The following is a 27,017-nucleotide window of genomic DNA, read 5'->3' as shown; positions in this document are numbered from 1 at the left end:
CATTAGTTTGATCCTGTTTGTGGTTGCAGCAAATAGCATATCAAAATCCCTGTAGCTAAGTAACCAAAAGAGAAATAGGTGTGGTGGTGCCTCTGGAACTTGAGGGAGTAGGGGAACATGGTGCGCCAGTTCGACTACAATTGGGTGGTTAAAAAGATTTTAGCAAATTTCGCCCCGCCTAGAGCCCTCCGCCCTTTCTGGCAGTCCTAGGGCTCTTAGAATATTACGAAATAATCTATTTTCAGTACCGATTTTATTTTTCTCCTGCCGGTCTTTCACTTGCATCTGTAAAACATGCAGCTCAGTAGAATCATGTCTAACAGTGTCTTCCAGCTGTGAGATCTGATCCTCAGCCTCTGTCAAGCGGGACCTAAATTTGTTCAAATCATGTTGAATGAAACTAATGTCAGTCAATAGGAAGTTAAGGCTTTATTACCTACTGGAAACACAAAAATGCATGGGTGCTCCATCATACCTGCATAGCTGTGAACCACAGCATTACTGTCGGTATTTGTGCACTGCAATAAAAGCCTGATTGTGCCAAATTTTTCTTTTGTGTGCTGATTTGATATACAAACGGTCCCCTAGTTACCAACATCTGACTTAAAAACAGAGGTAGACAACAGGAAGTGAGAAGAAATCTATCCCTAGGAAGGAAAATTCACTCCTGTAAGAGTTATGGGAAAAAGGTGTCTCCACTGAAGCCTTACCACCAAGGCTTGTTACCACAACAACCCAAAAAAAGTGAGGTGAAATCTTCTGTACAGGGGCACAGACAGCAAAACAAACATTACAGGGGTATTAAACTATCTGTTATGCTAGTATAAACTATTATGCTATCCAAAAAGCTTAAAAATCGTTTTTTTGGGCTGGAGCTACACTTAAAAAATGTACTTGTTCCGACTTACAGATTCAACTTAAGAACAAACCTACAGACCCTATCTTGTTAGTAAACCGTGGACCGCCTGTTAACTATACTACCAAAAGTATTGGGATGCCTGCCTTTACACCAGGGGTGCCCAATCTTTTGAAGAGCAAGGGCCACTTAAGCGACTTGGTAACAAGTCGCGGGCCACAATGAGCATAGTGGGTGGATGACAGGTCCGTGTACACTCTGCATATGCAGAGCGGACATGGACACAGCCCACTCTACTCTATGGGCCCTCTGATCTGCCAAGATTGAAGGGGACAGATCCCCTTCTGTTTTTTTTCTTTAGCGGATCGGATTGAAGGTATGCAGTTGTAAACGCACACAAGTCTGTTTACATTTGCTGCTTCATAGAGGAGAATGGAGGGTCAGACCAATCATGTGGAAGGGGCCTAAGGCTGCTTTCACACTTATGTGCTGTGGTCTACCCAGAGCAGTGCACCTCTGGCTTTCCTGTGGGTTAGCTGCACTTAGCCATAGAATTATATTATATCCTGCAGGTGTTGTGCACTTTCTGAAAGCGCACCAAATCCGTAGGTAATAACAGAGGTCTATGGCTCAGTGCAGTTGGAAAGCAGCTCGGCAACCACTGCAGAACAGATATGCCCATATATACACTGTAATTATAGTATTAAACATATCTTTAATAACCGTCTTCAATTCGGGTATCGCCAGCTGTTGCTGTTCCAGGCAGAGTGCATTTGGTATCACTCCGCCTGTGACAGGAGGTGGCGCTATACAGGAAGCATCATCTTATGTGGCTCTGCTACGCAACCACTTGCTTCCTCTACCGCCGGCTTAATTCACAACACTTATCCTCTGGGGTGCCGGGTCAGAAACCCGCGATCTGGGCTTGCCAACCAGCCATCCCAGAGCAGGAGGTCGCGGGCCACATCAAAGGGCTCCGCGGGCCACTGGTTGGGCACCCATGCTTTACACGTACATTAACTTTAATGGCGTCTTAGTCCGTTGGGTTCAATATTGAGTTGGCCTACCCTTTGCAGCTATAACAGCTTTAACTCTTCTGGAAAGGTTGTCCACAAGATTTAGGAATGTGTCTATGGGGAGCGTTTGACTGCAGATTACATTTCAGCTTCAAGTGTTTACTTAACAAACCATTCAGGTATGTTAGTAGTTTCTTCACATGAACCAGAACCTGTGGAGCAGTTTCTCAAGTTATCTCAAGAGCAACATCGGATTCAACACAGTAATGACTATAACTATCCTAAGTGGTTTACCCCCAACACTCTGAAGTATTATGTTCTACTGCATGATGTCAGTGGTGATGATGAGAAAAGGTAAGTTGCAATTGTGTTGATATTAATCTATTACTCACAAAGAGATCTGTGTTCATTTAAATGTAACTTCTCAGTAGTGATTGATGACCTTTTTGCATTTTTGGATGTGTGAAGACATTGGAGTTCATTTACTAAAACTGGAGAATGCAAGATGTTACAGCTATGTATAGAAACCAATCAGATTTTTTTTTTTTTTTTTTTGTCAAAGCTTAATTTAACAAGCTGAGGTTAGATGCTGATTGGCCACCATGAACCGATTTTTGCACTCTCTATTAAGACTCAACCCCATTGAGGCTTAAACCCCTTTCACACTGGGGCCGCAGCCACGTTAGCGATAAATCGCTTTTCAGCCACTAGTGGGGAGCTTTTTACCCCAAGGAAGGAATTAAAAACTCCTGTTTTGCAGCACTTCCAAAGCGCTGCCCATTCATTGCAATGGGCAGGGGCATGTTTTGGGAGTGCTGTATACAGAGCTCCCAAACTGATACAAAGATGCTCCTTGCAGGACTTTTATGAATGTTCCGCATGCGCACCTCCCAGGTGTGAAAGTACCCATTGTAATGAATGGGAGGCAGTTTTCAGGCGCTTTACAGTCGCTATTTCTATCTCTAAAACACCTGAAAACTACCTCAGTGTGAAAGCGGTCTTATACAGATTAACCTATATAAGGTCCTTGTAAATGGTCTTTGCTTTATGTCAAAAGGGTTTTGTGTTCCCATACGAGAGTATAGGAATACAAAACCACCTTGAAATAACTCAAATGCCTCTACATGCATAGATGGGCTCCAAAAATATACTGTGCATTCAGACACCTCTTATAGACATGTATTTATATTATTATTGGCAGTATTTTTCAAGTAACATATAATATACCTGTTAAGCTCATCAACAGAATGCCAAGAGTGTGCTGAGCAGTAATCAAAGCAAAAGATGGCTACTTTGAAGACCCTAGAATATAAGACATATTTTCAGTTGTTTCACACTTTTTTGTTAAGTATATAATTCCACATGTGTTAATTCATAGTTGTGATGCCTTCAGTGTGATTCTACAATTTTCATAGTCCTGAAAATAAAGAAAACTCTTTGAATGAGAAGGTGTGTCCAAACTTTTGGTCTGTACTGTATATATACAGGAAAGCGGTCCTTAAGCAGTTAACCAAAAATATGTAAAATACACATTGGCCTAAACTGAGGAAAAAAATATTTTTTATATATATTTTTGGGGATAGATATAGCAAAAAGTAAAAAATATAGCTTTTTTTTTTTTTTTTAATTGGTGCTTTTTTTGTTTATAGAGCAAAAATTAAAAACCGTAGAGGCCATCGAATACCACCAAAAGAAAGCTCTATTTGTGGGGGAAAAAAAAGGATGTTAATTGTGTTTGGTTGCAACATCGCACGACCGTGCAATTGTCAGTTAAAGCGACACAGTGCTGAATCGCAGAAAGTGCTTTGGTCAGGAAGGGGGTAAAATCTTCCGGGACTGAAATGGTTAAAGTGATACTTTTGTTTGGCAATTTTGGTGGCTGAGAGCGAGAAGCCAGGAGGAGTATTGGCCACTACTGTTTAGAGCGCTATAGGACTGCTCTATAATCTTAAGTCATTTTCCTCCGGTAAGCCTTCTGCTATGTGTTTGGTGGCAGAAAATCACAGTAGCACATTAGAACTAGTGTCTTGACGCATTATTGCACGTGTGGACTTTTATGGTTTTTTTATGCCTGTATCATTGGTGGATTTCATTATATTTGATGATGGTGTATATGTACGGTATATATGTATAGCCCAGCACGTTAGATTTCAAAAGGTCAAATACAACTGTCAATGAATTCTGAATGTTTGTGGAAGCATATCAAACTCATGTCAAATTGAAGACATCAACACAAGCCCAAAGCCCATGGATAGGAGCACTAAAAGTTATATTTTCTTGGGAAATGGTAAATATTTTGTAATGGACCTTTAATTTGTCATGTCTGTCTTTTAGTTTGTTTTTACTATTATCTGTTTTTCCTAAGGGCTGATACAATATATGAAGAAATGATACAAAGGTATGGGACTCAAGGATGTTACTTACTAAAGATTAATTCGCGAACATCTCTTAAAGGAACAGATGAGCAAATACCCGATCCCTGGAGCCAGTACATCCAGAAAAACACCATGCAATACCAAGTATGTTTTCACGGCTGCACCGACTCTACAGTAATGTTGAAGATGCTTAGGGTTCCAGAAATATAGGCTGTCTTCTGGGAGAGCAATAACATTGCCAGATGTAAATAATAGAGATAAGCTCAGGAGATGTCATGCACCTTATTGGACTTAATTAATTGATTTAAATACCAGTACACCAACCCAGGGTGGTACTTGAGGTGTTCCAAAAGATTACACTATGCCATGTCCTAAACCACATAACAAAAATTATCGTAATTAGAAGGAAATATGGACTTTGTAGGCGCACCATATATGTTAAAATTGCAATTTTATTCCACTAAACGACAAGTAAAAACTCTTTAGTATGAACAGTGTAAGAGAACCAATATATCAAAAACATCATGCTTATATATTGTTCCTTGGTGTGGGCCCAGTGGACCCTATTGTAGAACTGTGGCACAGAAGAATACTTGGAGTGCATTGGGGACCAGATTTTTCATGAATAAACGCTTCTTCAGGAGCCAAAGTATAATTACTAGATAGAAATACAGTAATATACACATCAGTATAACAGCACACATTGGTAAAAATCAGAATCGAGGATGTGTATTTCTTGTAAAATTTGAGTACTTAAATAGGAGAGTAGGCGCAACACAGGATGGCTTAGTTATAGTTACTAAGCGCAGATGCGGGGACATGCATACAAGCGAGGACCACAATCTAAAAACGAATAATGCTACCAAATAGTACTGGTGGTAGGCAAAATTGTAACCTAATTTAAGTTACAACACCAAAAGTGGTCTGCTATACTTGCATACTAAAGTCAAGACTCCACATTTCTCTCAAACTGGCTTGAGAAAACACATGCAGAGCAGGAATATTAAGGAGAATCTCCGATAATGTTCTTGGTTGATCGCATTGATGTCCTAAAGTAGATATATATAAAAGCAATGCATGGATAATCACCACAAGGTCCTAGCGCCACAATGATGTAAAGATAGACTTAGATCATATGCTCACAGCTCACCTAAAAAAAGGTTATGCATTTGTTTCACAATAAGGGGCCATGGATCAACAATCCACAAAACTCAATGGTAATGCAACATAGTTCCTAGTGGCCACACAAACTTGGAATGTCAACACCATAAAAGTACTTGAGGCCCCCACAATATATTCAGACCTACATGGAAAAAAAAGGAGACCCAAAGTCCCACATCGATGGCTAGATACAAGACTAGTGGAGGCAACTGGATAAATGGTGATCAATACACTGCATATATAAAGCATACCAAAATTTGAGATCCTACTCAGCACACCTGCGAGAGGCGACCACCGGTGCTGTCTAGTGGGTCCTCTTCAACCCCCACCTTTTTATATAAGCATTTCCCAACCGGAACACCCAGCCCGGCTCAGTCCACTGGCGCGTGAGCGATGGAGCCTCATACCAACCATTCGCTATGAGGAACCATAGTTCCCCCACCACTTTGGGGGTACTCTGCACATGCTCAGTTTGGTGTGTTTATTTGGTAGGGTGCATGTGATCAGCACAGGGCCAGTCAGTACTGTCTAGACGGAGGATCAGGGGTCATGAATCCAGTTTGATGGAATGGATAGTTTAATATTGCACCCCTGGAGAAGCCCTACTTGTCCCAGCCATTGCATCTGACCTATGTATGTCTACCCTTAATTGATAACTTTGCTCTTTTCATCTTGTCACTAATCAGAGCTATTGATGGTTACCTTTGAGAACCCCAGAAGACAATCTGAGTCCACGACCAATCACTGGCAGGTAATTGCTGTATAGCAATTATTTGTGAGTGGCTAAAATTGGCTACAGGAGTTGGCAAACTCCCATTGCCTCCAATCAATGGGGTTACATCCTGCAGCTAAACGCCAGGATCTCCTCACTGGTGTTCTCACATGTAAATGCTGTCAGGCCAATTTACAGGTGTGAATGTAGTTTTAAATAAGGTCAAAATTATTTTGATTCTTTGTTCCATATTAAACCGTATTTTTAAAAAATATTTTTTTTTTCCCCCTAGGATTCGTATGAAGATAGTTCCAGTACTGCTTTACCAAGCAAGAATTCAGACCATGTCATTTCTGTGGATGGATTGGAACACTCTGTGAAAGGTTGCAATAATATGTAAAAATATTTTGTTTTGAATGTGATGTTTCTCTAGTTTAAAGAACTTAGAGTGATACTTTAAATAAAAAAACAAAGCACCTTAGGCTGGATTTAAATCTTTTTGCGCTACCGCACATTAAAATTCATGTTTTACCGCATGGTATATGTGCACTTTGGTGTTGTTTCCCAGAAGTATTACAGGTGCATTTTGTGTGTTGAGGCTCTTTAAAGCGGTATTAACAGATTCACGCTTTAGTCGAATGAAGGCTACCGACGGCACGGTCTCACTTTGCCGTGATCTTATGACGTGCTCACGCTGCCTGCGCTTCCTCTGCGGCGCGCATCAGCAGTGATCTGTGATCACTGCATCCTTCAGGTACAACTAATCACATATCTGTGTGTAAAAAGCCAATCACAGCAGCTCTTTACTATGTGATCAACTGTGTCCAATCACAGCTGAGAACCAGAAAATCCTGTTTAAATTGACAATCCTTTCCTTATGCTGACAACCCGCGAGGAGAGGTGAGCCAATAACTGGCAAAACCACCATGAAAAGAATTCCCCATCCACTGTGCGGCCACTACAAAACAAGATAATTGGGTACGCTTACCAAATCGTATGGACCCCCAGGCAGTGGCAAGGGGTCAATTACATGAAGAAAAGTAGTCACTTTTGAACAGCAACACCGTCTCAAAACTAAAAAGCATTAGGCTCTACCAGTCATGAAAAAATGAGAAGTCGCCACATAGCTAAAAAACCTTAAGCAAGGGTTTTATTGAGTAAAGTAGAACAATATAGATGAATATAGGCACTGCAAAATTATGTGATCACAGAGAGTTTGAAGAGAGTGCAATACCATGGAGCCAGCACAATACAAACTGACGCAGTTTGTCCACTTAGACCCCATTCACACCTGAGCGTTTTGTAGCTTGACAACTGAAGCTACAAAACGCTGGAGGGGAAAAAATCCATTATTCTCAATGGAGATGGTTCACATCTCCACTCCAAGTCGCCTGAAGCCCTACGCCTGAAGCTCAAACAAGTTCCCGACCCTTTTTTGTCGCGCGAATCGGGCTGATTTTGGCGTTTTTCTTCTTTTAACATTGGTGACCTTTTGCCCTGCACAAATTCGCCGCGAATCGTGGTAAAAAACGCCACAAAAAACGCTTGAAAATGCTACGCTCAGGTGTGAATGCTGCCTAAGACGTCATTTGGAGTAGTGGACGAAAAGCATTGGGTCGTATTGTGCTTGCTCCATGGTATTGCGCTCTCTTCAAGCTCTTTGTGATCACATAGTTTTACAGTGCCTTTATTCATATATATATTGATGTATGTGTTCTACTTTACTCAAAAAACCCCTAGCTTAAGGATTTTATGCTATGTGACAACTTCTCTTTTTTTTCATGACTCGTGGAGCCTAATGCTTTTTGGAGTTTAGATGCTGTTTAGATGCTGTTCATCCCTCATGCTGGTTCCTGTGAAGCAACTAATTTTCCATTTTTTTTTTTTTTGCTTGCACTGGCCGGGGGTCCATACAATTCCGTAAGAGTACCCAATTTACTTGTTTGGTGGTGGCTGCACAGTGGATGGGGAATTCTTTTCATGGTTTTTTTTCCTCACGGCTGCAGATATATATATATATATATATATATATATATATATATATATATATATAATATTCTTATCTAGGAACTGTCCTCAATCTAGTCACATCTATTTACATGGACTTATTGTGGATCTACTAAGCGTTTTCACTTTTGAATCAAGATTGGTGGACATTGTGATTTTTTTTTTTTCCACTTGTTGGTACATTTGCACTTTATTATTTATATTTATGCAGGTATAAACCAATATTCTTGTACATCTGACACAATTGTGTTGCACTTCACTTGTTTGCACATTTACTTCTATACAGCGCTGCACTTTTTACGTTTATTTATACAGTTTGTCTAATTGAAGTGTCGGCAGCTTTTTTGTTTGGCGCAGTAATTTTTATCATTTATAAATCTACACGGGACATCTACACTGGTAATCAGGGCACTGATTATCAGTGCAGCCTCATCAGCGCACATCAGTGAAGGAGAAAAATTACTTCTTTACACAATTTATGACAAATGGTAAAAATAATTGTTCATTTTTAATTGTTAATTTTTAGCCTTTTTTCGTTTATTTAGCAAAAAATAAGAACCTCAGTGGTGATGTCACCAAACGAAAGCCCTATCTGTCTCCAAAAAAATTATACAATTTTTTGTTTGGGTACAGTGTTGCATAACCGTGACATTTTCATTCAAAACGCGACAGTGCTGGAACCTGAAAATCGGGCTGGACAGGAAGAGGGGAAGTGCCCTGTAGGCAAGTGGTTAAAGCAAAATCAAAAATGTAACGTAGCTTACCAATGATTAGACATGTTGACTACATCAGTTTTCTTTGTCTTTTTTCCCTCTGTTTTCACCTGGTGTTCTGGCCAGTAACACACCTGTATTTGAGAGAGACAACTCTGGATGAATGAGCACAGAAGGCACAGCAGACAGCACAATTATTAGTCTTGGGGGCAGTGTAGTGTAAAATGTATTAGCAGATTTAAATACACTAACAAATTGAGGCCAAATTCCAGTTCACGCTTTATAGTCGGCTACAGCAAACAGTTTTTTTTTTTCCTTTTTGGGATAAAGGTTTTGCATGAACAAATAGGATCTAAACATTTTAATCACCCCTGCCAGTGTTAGTGAGGCGAAAAAAGTATTTTATCTTCTGATTTTGTACATTTGCCCACTGACAAAGAAATGATCAGTCTATAATTTTAATGTTAGGTTTGTTTTAACAGTGAGAGACAGAAGAACAACAAAAATATCCAGAAAAACGCATTTCAAAAAAGTTCTAAATTGATTTGCAGTTTGAGTAAAATAAGTATTTGATCCCCTATCAATTGGCAAGATTTATGGCTCCCAGGTGTCTTCTATACAGGTAACTAGCTGAGATTACGAGCGCTCTCTTAAAGGGAGTGCTCCTAATCTGTTTGTTACTTGTATAAAAGACGCATCCACAGAAGCAATCGGATTACACTCTTTCTACCATGGCCAAGATCAAAGAGTTGCCCAAGTATGTCAGGGACAAGATTATAGGACCTACACAAGGCTGGGATGTGCTACAAGTCCATCGCCGAGCAGGTTGGTGAGAGGGTGACAACAGTTGGTGCAATTATTCGCAAATGGAAGAAACACAAAATAACTGTCAATCTCCATCGGTCTGGGGCTCCATGCAAGATCTCACCTTGTGGAGTTTCAATGATCATTACAATGGTGAGGAATCAGCCCACAACTACACGGGAGAATCTTGTTAAAGATCTCAAGCCAGCTGGGACCATAGTAATCTCCAAGAAAACAATTGGTAACACACTACACTGTGAAGGACTGAAATCTTGCAGCGCCTGCAAGGTCTCCATGCTCAAGAAATCACATGTGCAGGCCTGTCTAAAACTTGCTAATGAACATCTGAATGATTCAGAGGAGAGCTGGGTGAAAGTGTTGTGGCCAGATGAGACCAAAATCTAGCTCTTTGGCATCAACTCAACTTGTCGTGTTTGGAGTAGGAATGCTGCCTATGACCCCAAAAACACCATACCCACTGTCGAACATGGAGGTGGAAACAGTATACTTTGAGGGTGTTTTTCTGCTAAGTGGACAGGACAACTGCACCGCATCAAAGGGACGGTGGACAGGGCCATTTACTGTGAAATCCTGGCTTCCCTCAGCCAGGACATTGAAAATGGGTCATGGATGGGTATTCCAGCATGACAATGACCCAAAACACACACGGCCAAGGCACCATAGAAGTGGCTCAAGAAAGCACATCAAGGTCCTGGAGTGGCCTAGCCAGTGTCCAGACCTTAATCCCATAGAAAATATGTGGAGGGAGCTGAAGGTTCGAGTTAACTAAAAGTCAGCCTTGAAACCTTAATGACTTGGAGAGGATCTGCAAAGAGGAGTGGGACAAAATCCCTCCTGGGATGTGTGCAAACCTGGTGGCCAAGTACAAGAAATGTCTGACCTCTGTGATTGCCAACAAGGGTTTTGCCACCAAGTACTAAGTCATATTTTGCGAAGGGGTCAAATACTTGTTTCACTCATTAAAATGCAAATCAATCTAGAACTTAAAAAAAAAAAATTCTGGATATTTTTGTTATTCTGCCTCTCACTGTTGAAAAAACAAACTACCATTTAAAATTATAGACTGATAATTTCTTTGTCAGTGGGCAAACGTACAAAATCCACATGCGATCAGATACTTTCTTCCCTCACTGTAATTGGTTTTTCTCATCCATGTAAAGGGATACATTCTGCTGCAGAGCTTGTGCTTTTGAAAAGCTACAGACTTGCTGGCTGGATCACCAGATGGAAATAGAAGAAAGAAATCCTAAAAAAAAGGAAACGAATACAGCTATTTCAACAAAACAAATTGGTAAACTGCAGTATAATGAATGTTTGCTTTTGGGTTTAATACTGCTTTAGGTCTCATGCAAAGTAAATGGGGTGCCTCCATGCAAGGCATTTCATAGCGGAAAAATGCTGCTGGTAATCTAACCTTAATGTAAATGTATAGAGTGCATCAATTTGTACACTCAAAATCGGGTTGTCTGGGATTTGAAGATCTTCCAAGGATGGGGCGTGTATTTCCTCTAGGAAGGGCTAGGGTTTCCTGCGATTGGAACTAAGACTTTATGTATTGGCAATGGTTTCTTTTCATACATTTAAATGATCTGCCCTCCGAGAAGCCCCCCCACAACATATAACATGACCTTAAATCAATGAAGTTGAAGACATTGAGAAAACAAAACATACATGCTGATGTATGTAATGTAATCTGCAGTATATGATGAGCAACATCAACATCAACCTCTTGTAGGAAATGTGTTGTCACACAATAATATATAAGCCACCTAATATAACATCATGTTAGAGATTGCATCTGAAAAAAACATAAAGGTCTGAATTTGTATGTTTTTTCCTAAATGTGTCATTTCCCTGAGTTATTCAGTTTAAATAGAAGTATCTGCTTTTTGTAATATACAACATTCCCCAGTTTTCAGCAATTGCATATTTTTTTCGCAATTTCTTACATAAGCCCCTTAATGCACTATAATTTATATTTGTTTGCTATATATGATGTCTTTTCCTTCATTACAGAGGGTTTATCAAACAATTTTAAGACTCATCCACTTGACCAGATCAATGATGCTGGAGGTAGCTTTGATGGACTGGATAATGGAAGAATGCAGATTTCAGTCAGTGAAACAAAGAAGACAGCAACAGGAACTCCCCATGGCAGTTGTTTGACTCTTACTGATCATGATCGCATTAGGCAGTTCATACAGGAATTTACCTTCCGTGGACTCATACCTCATATAGAAAAGACTGTACGTCAGCTTAACGATCAGGTCAGCTTATTAAAGATTCCTGTTCCATTTTGCATGGGGTTTTTCTGCAAGTATTAATCTTTTAGGTTGACACTGGAACCACCTGGAAGGTATTAGGAAGCTACATTTTTGACCTGGTTTGAAGCATACCATCCCCTGGACGTTTGGTAGTGAATTGCAAGTGAAGCCCTGGAGATCTCATCTGTCCCAAATTTTTACATTTGGAAGGGCATCCCCTGTGTTTTGTAAACAAATTGAATGGTAAAGCTATATTAACTTCAGTCCTCCAGTGGGAGATATTAGGTGGCAGGGCCTGGATTCAAAGTGACATTTGGGACATAGGGCACAATAAGAGGGTCTAATTGTGAAAAGTTAGATGCCCAACAAGTAGGTGCAATGTAATATATGAAGATGCGTAGGTTTAGCTGACCATCTTTGGTAACTTTTTTTTTTTGTGTGGATTATCTGGGCCCTTAACCGACTGGGATCTCAGGGCTGTTGAATTCTGAAAATAATACAACGTTGGTGTATCAACTTGGTTAAATCCAATGTTGCCAAGAGACGATCCAGAGAGTTGTCAGGTAGTTATGTTGGGAGAGGTGAGACTTGTGGCTGAGAAGCGTGTCATAGCAGAAAATATCTGAAGGTAGCTAAAATTTGGTTTAAAAATGGGGAAAGGGTGTTACCCTCAATGATGTGGATCTGGGTAGTCTGAGCAAACTCAGTGGTGAAGATGAGAAAGATAAGATGCGGGTTAACTTGAGATTGGGAACTGCAAGTCCTCCATCTAGGGGCTTTAGGATAGTCTAACATAGATGGTTTTTGATTGCAAATGTCTACATCTACATTGGTGCAGGAAAGTCTTTCTTTTTGAAGTCTTAACATCTCAAAATCTTTTTTCCTTTTAAATCTTATACATAGGAATCTGTTTTTGAGACAATAAACAATGGTTGTTGGTTTGCAGTGAAACACAGGTCACCCTAAAAAAAAGTATTATACTTTTATTAGAACTGTGATTGCATGTTTTTTTTTTCATTTTCTTTTGCTTCTTTACCAGAAGTAATATAAAGTAATATGAAATTGTAATGACAGTTTCTGCATTTTGATATTCCAGTTAATATCCAGGAAGGGACTGAGTCGATCATTGTTTTCTGCCACAAAGAAATGGTTCAGTGGTAGTAAAGTACCAGAGAAAAGCATTAATGAGCTAAAGAATACCTCAGGATTATTGTAAGTATAGAATAGATAGTACTATTTATTGCAAATGTTGTTTTTGTTATTGTGGATTTTTTTTGCATTTTAAGGCCCTTTTCACACAGGCACCGTCAGTTTAGCCACGTTAAAAATGTACTTATCCGTTGCTTCATCTGTCTTCTGTTCCGTTAATCTCCATTTTCATCTATCTTCCGTTTAGTTAATATTAGTTTTCATCCGTTAATGTACAAGTCTACATCCGTTTTTGTATCCGTTTTGATCAGTTTACAGCAGTTTCTGTGCCTTTAAGGAAATTACCCAGAAAGGATTGCTCCTCCCATGCTCCATTGCAGTTTTCAGTGAGTGACTTGTCCTTGCTGTGTCCTTCCTTTGTCCTTGCCCTTGTGTGTGCTATCTGCATTGTGCAATGGATTCCAACAATTTTTGGGACAGCGTGACGTATTTGCCTATATGAGGAGAATGGATAGCAAGAAAAAGAAGTTTGTGGCTAGGAGACGTAGATTTTGGACCCACCCTATGCTAATGAAGCGGCCTTCTGAAGGTTTTGCACTACACTCAACTGTGACAGTATCCCATTAAGTTTTTCAACTTCACCAGGATTACCTTGGCCACATTTGACTACTTACTGGATCAGCTGCACCCACAGCTGCAGCGGAGACATACCAACATGAGAAGATGTGTACCTGCAGATGAACATCTCCTATTGACCTTGAGGTAAGAAATCATTTATCAAGTGTCAGGTTGTCTACCCCTGGTCTACACTGTGTGTGTGTGTGTGTGTGTGTGTGTGTGTATACAGTATGTATTGATAATAAATATTATATCCAGTAGAATGTTTAAAAAGATGTTTAATTTTTTTCTAGGTTTCCTGAAACTGGCCAGTCCTATACCTCTTTAAACCATTATTTTTTACTGGGAATTTCAACTATTTCGGAGATCATGCATGATACTTGCTTGGCCATATGGGAAGAGCTGTGTCCAGCAGTGATGCCATTACCAGGTGGAAACGTGGCAAAGAATAGCATAAGGATTTTGGAATCAAACAAATTTTCTAAATTGTATCAGAGCTCTTGATGGAAAGCATATCCGTATCCAAAAGCCTCCATGTTCCGGGTCTAGATTTCATAACTACAAGAAATATTTTTCATTGGTCCTCATGGCTATCTGTGTTAGGAATTATAAATGTATTGCTGTGGACATTGCGGCATATGGCAGCAGTTTTGATTCTAGAGTGTTCAGTGAGTCTGTAATGGATCGAAGACTGCGAGAAGGGCGATTCAACATACCATTCGATCAGCCTCTGCCTGGAACTGAAGGACCAGAACTGCCTTTCATGCTTGTTGCAGATGAGGCCTTTGCACTTTTGCAATATCTTAGGCCGAATGCCAGAAGTAATCTGGATGGCAAGAAGAGGATCTTTAATTATCGGCTGAGCTACGCAAGGCGCCTCATTGAATGTACATTTGGCATATTGTCCAGTAAATGGCGTGTTTTCCAAACACCCTTGCTACTCAGTCTTGAGAATGCTTAGTTAGTAATTCAGGCCTGCTGTATTCTGCATAATATTGTCCAGGAGAAGGAGGGCATCCAAGTTGAGGAAGAGTTCCACCTGCCCTCCATACAGTACAGCAGAGTACGTGCAGGGATATCCTATATTGCCATGCGTGAACAATTTGCTGACTACTTTCTGTCTCCATCGGGAGAAGTTCCATGACAGTACCAATATAGATATAAACCAGTGCAAATTTAAATTGATTAATTTGGTTATTTCATTGTGTTTTGATAGCATAAAAAGACACATATTATTCTGCATAACCCTTTTAAAATAAATGTTTTAACACTTAACTGTTTTTTTATTTGCCAAAGTATGAACAAAGAATAAAATATGCAAAATTTAACAAAATTCGTAGTTTAACATAAAAACCAGGTTACAAATCCTGATAAAAAGAGGTGGGGGATGAGGAATAGGAAGTGGAATTTTGGGAAGAAAAATCAGAGCTGGTTTGGCTATTAGCTGGAGAAGCATCAGCAGAAATTGAGCCAATGTTTACACTCTGCGGATATGTTCCCTGTGCGGAATAAGCAGGAGAGGAAGCATAAGAATGCCTCTGGGTATTGTTCATTGAGCTGTATGCACTCACAGGGGTCTGTGGATAGGGCAGTAGATATGGCTTGGCAGGAAGACATGGGGACTCGTAGGAATATTGACAGTATGACCTCTGAGAGAGATTTCATACTGGCTAATAGTGGGTAATAGCATTCCTGACTCGGCAGCTCTAATACATCCCCCATATAATTAAATATACCCATATGTATCTCCATCTGCCTCTCTGCTGGTGCTTTTAAAAGTGTATGATACATTTTCCTCGGGAAGGATGCATTTGACTCTTTTAAAGGAGGTCATCTTGTCCATGAAGGACTTCATGGCTTTGTCCATCTCTGGATTTTCAGGCTTTTTAACACGCCATGAGGATCGTGATGTTGTTGGCCTGTCATTACTAACCTGTAGAGAATAATATGCCAAAAATGCAATGATGCCTTGGTGTACATCAGATAAAGTATAGTAATCAATAGTATGCTTACATGTACGGATCTTTGCAAAGAACTTGGACGTGCTGTCTCATCCACAGACTGGGACTGGCCTTCTCCCTCTTGTGTGGCTTGCTCACCTTCCTGCACTGCTTCTGTCTCATTATTGTCAGTCTTCTCTTCACACTCTGAGACGTTTGGTGTACTACAATAAAAAGGAGGAACATTTGCTCACAAAACCTTACTATATGGAGACCTACTTTTTTCACTTTCTAGATGGAACATCCAAACATCACTTACGGTCTAACATCCATGTTTTTCCTTAGGAAGGACATTTCAAAATAGACAGACTTATTCTTTGTGGTAGCTCCGGAACCGCTTGCATACTCTGCCACAACATGCAGATCTCTGCGAAAATGGTTTCTCAGAGAACGCCACCTTCTGTTAATTTCAAATCCTGTAAACACACATTGAGAGAGAATTTGAGTAAAGATTTTGACATTTAGATTATGGAAACATGTGAGTAATGTACTGTTCACTCTCGCTGCAGCAGAGCCAAACCATGTGGCACTATGCTTTGTATGTGTTTTCTGTTTGTAGTAATGCATGTGAATCTTTGCATCAACCATAACCCTAACTTCATTCAAAAATGTACAAGCAACCCATAATCTAATGATTACATTAAAACACTGACAAGAGAGCAAACTGCGGTTGGGCAACACTTACCACATTGATCACGCTGTTTGGGAGTCATGGTGGACCAATTTGGTGTCCCACGCTTAGAGATTTAATACCATAGTTGCTGTGTTCTTACTCTGTCACTGTGGTCCCCGACAGGCTGAGTCCCACAAGCCTAGCCTTTCATGCACCAGGTTTATAAGCTTCGCATGGGAGACAACTCTTGCCATGTTACTCCTTGGGCATGTACTGGGGATGTACTTCCTATTGTCCAACTACTGCCTGGGTCATAGGTTGAGTTCACAGATAAACAAAAAAATTTCTTCAAAATGGATCTGAACTGATCGGACGTTGACGGACATTGTCAGATCTGGACGTAGCCTTGTACGTTATAAAAAAAACGGATAAAATCGGAAGTGCAGGTTAACGGATGGTCATCCGTCTGCCCATAGGAATGCATTGTTGTTCGTTGATGGATGGAAGAAAAACGTATAGACGGTCCATCCACGTGAAAGGAGCCTAAAGCAGAACTGCAGGAAAATGGCTGCATACACAGTTGGAATAAATGTATAGGTTGTTCTGTCCTTCCTACATGTTGCCCTGTGTGCAGTGCAGCTTGCAGCTAAATCTTCCTATCCTCCAATAAAACTGTCTGTGTGAAGTGTCTCTGAGGCTTTATTGAAAAGGAGTGTGGTGAAACATACAGTAAGAATACATTAACCAGTTGAGACCCGCGCTATAGCCGAATGACGGCTACAGCGCGGATCTCCTTTGCCAGGACGACGTCTATTGACATCGTCCCGTGCATGAGCGGCCTGCGCGCCCCCTGTGATCGGCGAGTCTGAGACTCGCCTGATCACAGATCCGTGCAAGGGGTCGATCCCGACCCCTTATCACGTGATCAGCTGTCAGCCAATGACAGCTGATCATGTGATATAACGGAGCCGGTAATCGGCTATTATTCCTCCTTGCGCTGACAGTGCGAGGAGAAAAAAAAAGAGCCGATCACCGGCGGCCGTGATCGGGACATAAGTCCCGATCACGGCCAGCCCTGCCAGTGCCCACCTGCCCCCTGCCAGTGCCCACCTGCCCCCTGCTTTGCCACATAAATAAAAAATGTGTCCCCCCTGTCAGTGCCACCCAGCAGTGCCACCCAGCAGTGCCCACAATCTGCCTCAACAAAGGTGCTGCACTCCAGTGCCACATATCCGTGCCCAGCAGTGCCGCCCATCAGTGCCCAGCAGTGCCACCTATCAGTGCCCATCAGTCCCATCTATCAGTGGTACCTATCAGTGCCCCTTAGTGCCACCCATCCGTGCCATCTTATCTGTGCCCATCTTTGCCCATCAGTGCCGCCTTATCTGTGCCTATTAGTGCCGCCTTAACTATGCCTATCAGTGCCCACCAATGCAGCCTATCAGTGCCGCCTCATCAGCGCACTTCAATGAAGGAGAAAATTGACCTGTTTGCAAAATTTTATAACAAACTATTAAACATGATTTTTTTATTTATTTTTTTTGCATCTTTTTTTGTTTGTTTAGTAAAAAATAAAACTCCCAGCTGTAATTAAATACCACCAAAAGAAAGCTCTATTTGTGGGAAAAAAATGATAAAAATTTCATTTGGGTACAGTGTTGTATGCCTGCGCAACTGTCATTCAAAGTGCATCAGCGCTGAAAGCTGAAAATTGGTCTGGGACTGAGGGGGGTTTAAGTGCCCAGTAAGCAAGTGGTTAAATATAACAATAGTGTCTTCTGTTACTGAAGTTTTTGGGAAATACTGAGTAGAAGTAGATCTAGTCCTTGCTACTGCTACTTACAGTGCCTTGAAAAAGTATTCATACCCCTGAAATTTTCCACATTTTCTCATGTTACAACCTAAAACAAATATATTTTTTGTGGTAGACCAACACAAAATGGCGCATTATTGCAAAGTGGAAGAAAAATGATTAATGGTTTTCAAAAATGTTTACACACACTAATATCTGAAACGTGTAGTGTTCATTTGTACTCGGGGGGGGGGGCCCCTGGGTCAATACTTTGTAGACCCACCTTTTCCTGCAATTAGAGCTGCAAGTCATTTTGGGTATGTCTCTACCAGCTTTGCACATCTATAGTGACATTTTAGCCCATTCTTTGCAAAATAGCTTAAGCTCTGTCAGATTGCATAGAGAGCATCTGTAAACAGCAATTTTCAAGTCTTGCCACAGTTTCTCAATTGGATTTAGGCCTGGACTTTGACTGGGCCAACACACATGAATATGCTTTAATGCAAACCATTCCATTGTGGCTGTATGTTTAGGGTCATTGTCCTGCTGGAAGGTGAACCTCCGCCCCCAGTCTCAAGTATTTTGCAGACTCTTAACATGTTTTCTTCTAAGATTGCGCTGTGTTTGGCTCCATACATCTTCTTATCAACTCTGACCGGCTTCCCTATCCCTGCTGAAGAAAAGCATCCCCACAACATGATGCTGCCACCACTATGTTTCATGGTGGGAACGGTGTGTTCACGGTAACGTGAAGTGTTCGTTTTCTGCCACACAGCGTTTTGCTTTTAGGCCAAAAAGTTTAATTTTCCTTTTCATCTGACCAGATCACCTTCTACAACATGTTTGCTGTGTCCCCCCAGATGGCTTCTCGCAAACTGCAAATGGGACCTCTGACCTCTTTCAACAATGGCTTTCTTCTTGCCACGCTTCCATAAAGGCCAGATTTGTCTACTGCTCGACTAATAGTTTTCCTGTGGACAGATTCCTCCCACCTGAGCTGTGGATCTCTGAAGCTCCTCCAGAGTTATCATGGGCCTCTTGGCTGCTTCTCTGATTTAATGCTCTCCTTGCCTGGCCTGTCAGTTTAGGTGGACGGCCATGTCTTGGTAGGTTTGCAGTTGTGCCATACTCTTTCCATTTTCCGATTATGGATTGACACACCTGCTTTATTTTTGACAGCTCAAAAACAGCCATGTTCTGTGGGGCGTTACAGCATCTATTTTTACTGCTTAAACTGTATGCATCGGGGGGGGGGCATTCAGAATGAACAGCAGTGCACTGCAACACTTGTGTACCTGTCTACAGTTGAAAATAATGAGGTGTCACTCAGACAGGCAGCGGGGTTGTGTCTTGTGCCCCACTGCCCACGAAAATAAAATCTCTTAACCACTTGCTGACCGACAAGATCAGCTGCAGCCATGATCTTGGTACTGTTTTCTGCAGTCAGCTGTTTCGGAAAAGTGATCTGGGCAGCTTTTACAGTGAAATAAGTCTGTCCAAAGCAACAATGTAAAAATATACCATGTCTGGAATTAATCTTTAAGTGGTTCTAAAGGCAGAAGTCTTTTACTGGAATGCATTATATGCATTTAGGTAAAAAAAAACTCCCCTACCCCAGCCCCCCTTATACTTACCTGAGCCCAATGGTAATCCAGCACTGTGCGAGAGAGCCATTGGCTCCTGCTGCTTTCAATCACAGCAAGTAAGGAGGGAGGAGGTGGCAGGGTGAGCCACACTGTGTCAATGGACATGCAGAGCGCTGCTCAGGAGTGAGCCTACATAAGTGCCTCCATAGCAAGCAGCTTGCTGTCTATGGGGTCACTCGGCAGAGAAGAGCCAGGAGCACCGACAAGGGACCTGAGTAGGGCTATCATTGTTCTTGCGATTCTTTGGTTAGATCATGATCTCCATGAATAGTGTCCATTTAAAATCTAACCTGAACCTAAAAAGTGAACATTTGTTATGTTAAGGCAGTGTGAGTGTGAGATCTAAGGATGGTGAGACCCAAGGAACTGCTTTGTATGACTTCTAGTCCCATGAGATTTGGTGACATTGCTATTGTCCTGCTCTCTGTGTTTCTAGAGGTGGTGACGTGAGGAAGCAAACCCCTGCCTTTACCAAAATGTCCACCGCCACATAGACACAATGCAGAACAAGGGGCACTGTAAGTCGGTAATTGAGAGAAATCAGATACTGGTGACTAGTCCTTTGCCCTATGTTTGCCTTTATATTTTTTTGGGGCGCAGCTTCCAGACTTCAGTACCTCTTTAAGGCCTGTACCAGCTATGATACTGTTTTATGTTTTGTACAAATGAGGAAGGAGAAGCAAAAGTGAGTTAAAAAAAAAAGTGTAACTGCTGACTTTTATTAAACAGACACTCGCCTGTCCCGCGGTCCAGCGTTGTGGCCACCCAATGCCTCGCTCCTCTCCCCTGCCTCTCTGCAGCGCTGGTATTGTAAGTCTGGGCGCCCGGCTGTGACAGCTTGCAGCTTCACAGCCGGGCACGCACTGTGTATACACAAGTCGCGCTGCACTCTGTCAGTGGCCAAGCAGTCTTCTGGGACCAGTGATGAGTCCCAGAAGATTGCAGGGGGGGAGAGGAAGAGCCGCCTAGGCGGCCAGTAGATGGAGGAAGTGAGACAGGAAGTCACTCTCAAAACCAGATACCCACTCCACTTTTGGGTGGAACTCTGCTTTAATGAGCAAGTTGCTCATTTACCCAGGTTATCTTTTAATGGGGTTTGCAGTGAACTTATTACATGCTGTTATGATAACTTCACTCCTATTACACTGCATTGTTTTCACTTTCATGTAACCTGGTCTATGTCTAAACATTTTGAAAGGCCCGATCCTCCTAATTGAAGTGTTTTGTATTTGTTTCAGATATCCACCTGAGGCACCTGAACTTCAGATAAGGAAAATGGCTGATCTCTGTTTTTTGGTACAGCATTATGATCTGGCATACAGCTGCTATCACACTGCAAAAAAGGACTTTCTAGGTGACCAGGCAATGCTTTATGCTGCTGGGGCTCTGGTATGTACTGTTCTGTACTGACTATTTTAATATCAGTTTTATATAAATTCTTTTAGATTAATAGAATATGGAAAGTTTTTTTTTTTTTTTTTCTTTCTTTCTTTCTTTCTTTTCCTGTCTTATAGATAATTCAAATCATATTTCCTGCTTTGTTTCCCCGCTGTCTATTGTGTTTAACTTGTCACATGTGCATGTGTTACAGGAAATGGCTGCAGTGTCTGCTTTTCTACAGCCTGGTGCTCCCAGACCATACCCTGCTCATTACATGGACACAGCAATACAGACATATAGAGATATATGCAAGTAAGAAAATTACTTTGGGCATGTAAGACGACCTTGTGTAAATAAATACATGTGCAAACTGTGTGCTCCTAAGTAAGTGTGGAATAATACTTAAACCATTACTTTTTTGAGAGAATGCTTCCACATATCACATAATTAGTTTCTCAGGTATTAACAGAAAATGTACAGGTTCCTAAATTGTAAAATGGAACATCATGTGGCAAGCATAAATACAGTGGCTATAAAAAGTCTACACACTCCTGTTAAAGCAGAGTTCTGGCCACATTTTTATTTTTCATCTATCCGAGCATGCATTATTATCATAATCAATGATTTTATATGTTTTCTAGCGGATGTTACTAATATAGTTATTTTATACTCACACTTATTAAATCCTCTTCTGGCCGTTGCCATGATGATTGCGGGCATGTGAAGCCCAATCGATACCTCTTCCGGGAGTAGCGATGGTGAGATGCATGCTCTCGATATTGCGCATGCACGTTTCTCCAGTGGCCGTAGTGGTGATTGTTTCTAAAGTTAGCATAATGGGCGGTGATGGAGGAAGGCCCCACCCTGTTGTTATGGCAACCGCCTTAAATCGCGTCATTTTCTGTCAGGATATAATGTGATTCTTGATCACAGTACTGCCCACAGACTCCTGGGAAATTACTAATTTCCCAGGAGCACAGGCAAGGGAGGAAGTGACAAGGAGCACCGCGGACCAGGAAGTGGTAGATTAGGAGCACTACATAGCAACAGGACCTTTCTGGTAAGTATATAAAAAAAAAAAATTCCCCCAAATGTTTCTTTATAGGATTAAAGGCTCTGTGATTATGTAATTTTTTCATGGTGGAACTCCTCTTTAAGTGGAAGTAAACCCTCCTATTGTATTCAGCCAAGGAAGCTGCCCTATTGGCCTCTGTTTAATCCTTAAATGACATGATGCTGTACGTGATCAATTATGACACAAGCCATTGGATGGTTTGACAGTTCTGGCTGAGAGCACAACCAATGTGACAGCTACATTTCTGGCATGTGCCGGCAATATAAAGTTTTTTTAAAGTTATTAAATTCATGGCTTTACTTCCGCTTTAAAATGAGAAAGAGACAAAGATAAATCATTACAGAACTTTTTCCAGCTTTAATGTGACCTATAACTACAATGCAAACAAACGGAAATCCTTTTGGTGGAGGGAAGTAAAAATAAAAAAATAAAATAATATGATTGCTTAAGTGTGCACACCCTTAAATGAATACTTTGTTGAAGCACCTTTTGATTTTATTACAGCACTTATTTGCAAAAACTTTACAAATCTGCCAGATTGCGAGGTCATCTCCTGTGCAACAGCCCTCTTCAGATCACCCCACAGATTTTAAATTGGATTCAGGTCTGGGCTCTGGCTTGGCCATCTAAAAACTTTAATCTTCTTCTGGTGAAGCCATTCCTTTGTTGATATGGATGTATGCTTTGGGTTGTTGCCATGATGAAAAATTAAGTTCCTCTTCATGTTTAGCTTTCTAGCAGAAGCCTGAATGTTTTGGGCCAATATTGACTGGTATTTTGAACTGTTCATAATTTCCTCTACCCTGACTAAGGCCCCTGTTCCAGCTGAAGAAAAACAGCCCCAAAGCATGATGCTGCCACCATCAAGCTTCACAGTGGGTGTGGTGTTCTTTTGGTGACGTGCACTGTTGTTTTTGCACCAAACATTTCTTTTGGAATTATTGCCAAAAAGTTCAACCTTGGTTTCATCAGACCAGAACACATTTTCCCTTTTAACCACTTCCCACCCGGCCAATGCATATATACGTCTACTTCTGATAGGACGTTCAGGAACGTCCTTCAGAAGGAGCGGGATCGCGTGCTAGGCAATCGGCTCTCCTCTCCTCACATGGAAGTCATCGCTGAGGAGAGGAGAGCAGAACGCTGCAGCCGGCTAATGATCAGTGAGTATGAGCTGTTTTTTACAGCTTTTTACTCACTGATCATCAGTCTAGTGTAAACACACCACACACAACACAGTGTAAACACAGTCCCCACACATGTCCCCAAAACATACATGTCCCCAAATGATAAAAACATGTCCCCCACATATGTCCCACTAAAATCACATGTCCCAATGATTATCTGCACACATATGTACGTGATCACCTGCACACACATGTACATGATCATTTGCGTACATATGTCCGTGATCACACAAACCAAAATTTGATTTTATTGGATTTCTTTTAAAATGGAAAAAAGAAAATAGTTTTTTTTTCCAAATTTCCGCTTTTTTTGCACTTATATCCCAAAAAATAAAAAACGGAGTCGTGAATAAATAACACCAAAATAAAGCTCTATTTGTGCGAACAAAATGATAAAAATTTCATTTGGGTACAGTGTAGCATGACCGCGCAATTGTCACTGAAAGCGCTAGAGCGATGAAAGCTGAAAATTGGGCTGGGAAGGAAGGGGGCGAAAGTGCCCTGTATTGAAGTGGTTAATGTTGCTGTCGGCCTCTTGGCAATATCCCTGACCAGTTTTCTTCTCGTCTTTTCATAAATTTTGTCGGGACGTCCAGTTCTTGGTAATGTCACTGTTCATGTGTGCCATATTTTCTCCAGTTGATGATGACTGTCTTCACTGTGTTCCATGATATATCCAATTATTTTGTACCTTTCTCCTGACCCCCTCTGATGCTTTGGAAGCTCTCTGCAGACCATGGCTTTTGCTGTAGGATTCAACTAAGAAAATGTCAGGAAAGACCTACTAGAACTGCTGAACTTTTATTTGGGGTTAATTAGAGGCACTTTTAATTAAATGATGGCAGGTGCATACTGACTTCTATTTAACATGAGTTTGAATGTGTATGCTTAATTCTAAACACAGCTACATCCCGTTATAAGAGGGTGTGCACAAGTATGCAACCATATTATTTTAGTTTTACTCCCCTCCCTCTAAAAGATTTCAATTTTGTTTTTCAATTGAGTTGTACAGTTTATAGGTCACATTAAAATGGAAAAAGTTCTTCTTCTTTCTACATCACCGAAATCTGAAGTTTTAACAGGGACGTGTAGACTTTTTTTTTTATCCATTGTAAATACCTTAGGCCCCAATCACATGGGGTGAAATCCATCCAAGTGGATCCACCTGCTCAGCGGGGATCTCTCCACTGATTCCCGCTGGTTAGGCGGGTGTCTGCTCCGTTATGCAGATTTTCATCCAATCTGCCAGATGGGTGGCAGACATATCCCCATCTGTCTGTTTTTAGTTGGCCGGATTGCACCGCTGGCATCCGCCGCTCCATAGAGAACAATAGGGGGTCTGATCGGGTCCATCTGAAAAACGGACAGGCAGACCCGATCGGTCCACTGGTGTGAAAGGGCCCTTAACAACCTACTGGGTATTGTAGTTTGTAAATTAGTATCTGAATTTTTTTTTACTTCTGGGATAGGATAGGATTGAAAGAGAGCAATGCTTGAGTTCTTTATACTTTGTGTGCCAGTGAAGTCACGTCTGTGGAATGTCACAAGCTGATTACAAATACCAGTCCCTTTTAGAACAAAATGGTATTGCCCATGGGTGAGTGTTTTGAGCCTTCACTGGCCATATGGTTATTTAAAAATGTATTGATTTGTATATTTAAATACAATCTTGTAAAAATAGCATTATATCTTCACTCCCTGATTTGTATATTTAAATACAAGCTTGTAAGAATATAATTATATCTACCCCCTCCTCTCTGCATAAGTTGAGCCCATGTGCTTGCTCGGCAGGGATCAACGGACAGATTCCCTACGGAACAGGTGGACTCCTGGAAGAGTCCTCCCCATGTGAAAGGGGCCTTACAGAGTCTCCTTGATTTAACCCACAGCTTTTCCCTATATTTATATGCAACAACCAGAGTAGTGCTTGGGTATTTAGTTGGGCACGAAGGGTTTGTGACCAACAATATAAGAGTTTGAGCAAAAGTATATGCTTATGGAGTAGAATATTTTTTGCAGGGTACAATCAAGATCTCATCCCCCACCCTACAGATGGTTGGATATGTATATAGGTAAAAATCTTGGCACAGGCCACATGTAGGCTTTACGTGCTTTACCTAAAGTTTGTCAGGATTATGCAGGGGAATTACAGACAGCACGGGAGAGCTAATTTGAGGGAGTAAGTGATCAATCTAGAATGTGGAAAGTCCTTAATCACCTCAAAGCATTTCTAAGGCAAACATATTGATTAAGGTAAATAGCAAGTGTTTGAGGAGGGAAAAACAATTTTAATTCTCACTGTCAATCGAGTGTAATCAACTCAGAACTTTGATCTAAATTGTGAATGAGACAGACAGTAAGGGCAGTTGTCCTAGGGAGCATGAAATCTGAGGGCCTTCTTTCGGGAACAAGCTGCTTAGCCCTCAGTTTTGGAGGGAGCCAGGAAAGTAAAAGGGAATAAAAACATTAATATGGTGTTCGCATAAGGGTTACTGAGTTACCTGTGTGTCTATAAATGCTGTGGTATGTTCTGATACACAAAATCCAAGGGAAATTGCTTGAACTAGAAGCAGATATCTTCACCATTACTGGACAAGCCAAGTTCAGGGGTGTGGAATTAAAAAAATAAAAATAAAAAAATTGACTTGTCCAAGGGACTAAACCAGGGTCCCAATCTACTTGTCCCTCATTACAATCTATTTAAAAAAAAATAAAAAATAACCCTTCATTTTTAACATCCAGGAAAAATTTTTATTAGGCAAATGTGCTTTTATGAATGCCTGGCTCTTTACGGCGACTTCAACTTTGATTTATTTTTTGCTAGAAAATTTCTTAGAACCCCAAACATTTTATTTTTTTTAAATCGGAGGCCCTAGAACAGTGATTCTCAACCAGGGTTCCTCCAGAGGTTGCTAGGGGTTCCTTCAGCATTGGGCCATTTCTGCCTCTCGGATAAGTTCCCACCAACACCATTGATCTTTTTAGTTATCTGTAAGGAGGTAATTCTTCCCAATGACAACAAGTGTAAGGACCATTCTTTCCACTGACCATCACACTAATGTATCTCAAGTTGTAGATTTCAATTTTTTAGCAGAGGCTGGAGAACTATTTTAAGGGTTCCTCTGTGTTGAAAAGGTTGAGAAAGGCTGCCCTAGAACATAAATTGGTAGGTGTTGCAATTTTTTATGTCACACAGCATTTGTTTTTTCAAATGCAACTTTTTTGGGGAAAAAATAAGTTTTTTTGAGTTTTAATGCAGAAAAACACAATACATGACCCAATTCTTTGCTAAAATATAAAACATGTTATACAGAGTAAATTGACACCAAACATGTCACGCTTTGAAATTGCACACGCAACGGCAACAAACAACTTAAATTTTACAGTCTGTTGGAAACCCTTTAAAGCCCTTACAGGTTACCACTTTTTAGATTTACAGAGGTGGTCTATTGCTGCAATTAATGCCCATGGTCTGACCTTCGTGGTGATACCTCACATAAGTTTACACTGTCATTTAAATTTTTTATTTTTTTTGATAACTTTTATTGCTGTTACAAGGAATGTAAACATCCCTTGTGACAGCAATAGGCAGTGACAGGTACTTTTTATAGAGAGCGATGGGGTCAAT

The 27,017-nt window shown here is 40.9% G+C and overlaps 1 protein-coding gene and 1 long non-coding RNA gene across 3 annotated transcripts in view; both read left to right on the top strand.

Moving 5' to 3' along the window:
* The window catches only part of TRAPPC8 (trafficking protein particle complex subunit 8), a 128,988-nt gene that overhangs the window by 35,816 nt on the left and 66,155 nt on the right, over positions 1–27,017 (top strand). For both annotated transcript variants that reach the window (XM_077492613.1, XM_077492614.1), the window contains 7 exons: positions 2,052–2,226; positions 4,238–4,391; positions 6,413–6,503; positions 11,682–11,932; positions 13,026–13,141; positions 20,986–21,136; positions 21,339–21,439. In XM_077492613.1, the coding sequence (XP_077348739.1) occupies positions 2,052–2,226; positions 4,238–4,391; positions 6,413–6,503; positions 11,682–11,932; positions 13,026–13,141; positions 20,986–21,136; positions 21,339–21,439 (1,039 nt within the window). The remainder of the gene's footprint in view (positions 1–2,051; positions 2,227–4,237; positions 4,392–6,412; positions 6,504–11,681; positions 11,933–13,025; positions 13,142–20,985; positions 21,137–21,338; positions 21,440–27,017) is intronic.
* On the top strand, positions 13,166–14,971 carry LOC143997154 (uncharacterized). The gene is made up of 2 exons (XR_013277651.1): positions 13,166–13,840; positions 13,990–14,971. It is a non-coding gene; the product is annotated as an uncharacterized LOC143997154 (long non-coding RNA).

This window comes from Lithobates pipiens, unplaced genomic scaffold, assembly GCF_037356315.1.
Source record: "Lithobates pipiens isolate NorthernLeopardFrog02 unplaced genomic scaffold, aLitPip1_a1.2 Scaffold_19, whole genome shotgun sequence".
NCBI classification, from domain to species: Eukaryota; Metazoa; Chordata; class Amphibia; order Anura; family Ranidae; genus Lithobates; species Lithobates pipiens.
Note: the sequence above shows the minus strand (reverse complement) of the source record. Positions and strands in the feature narration are given on the sequence as shown.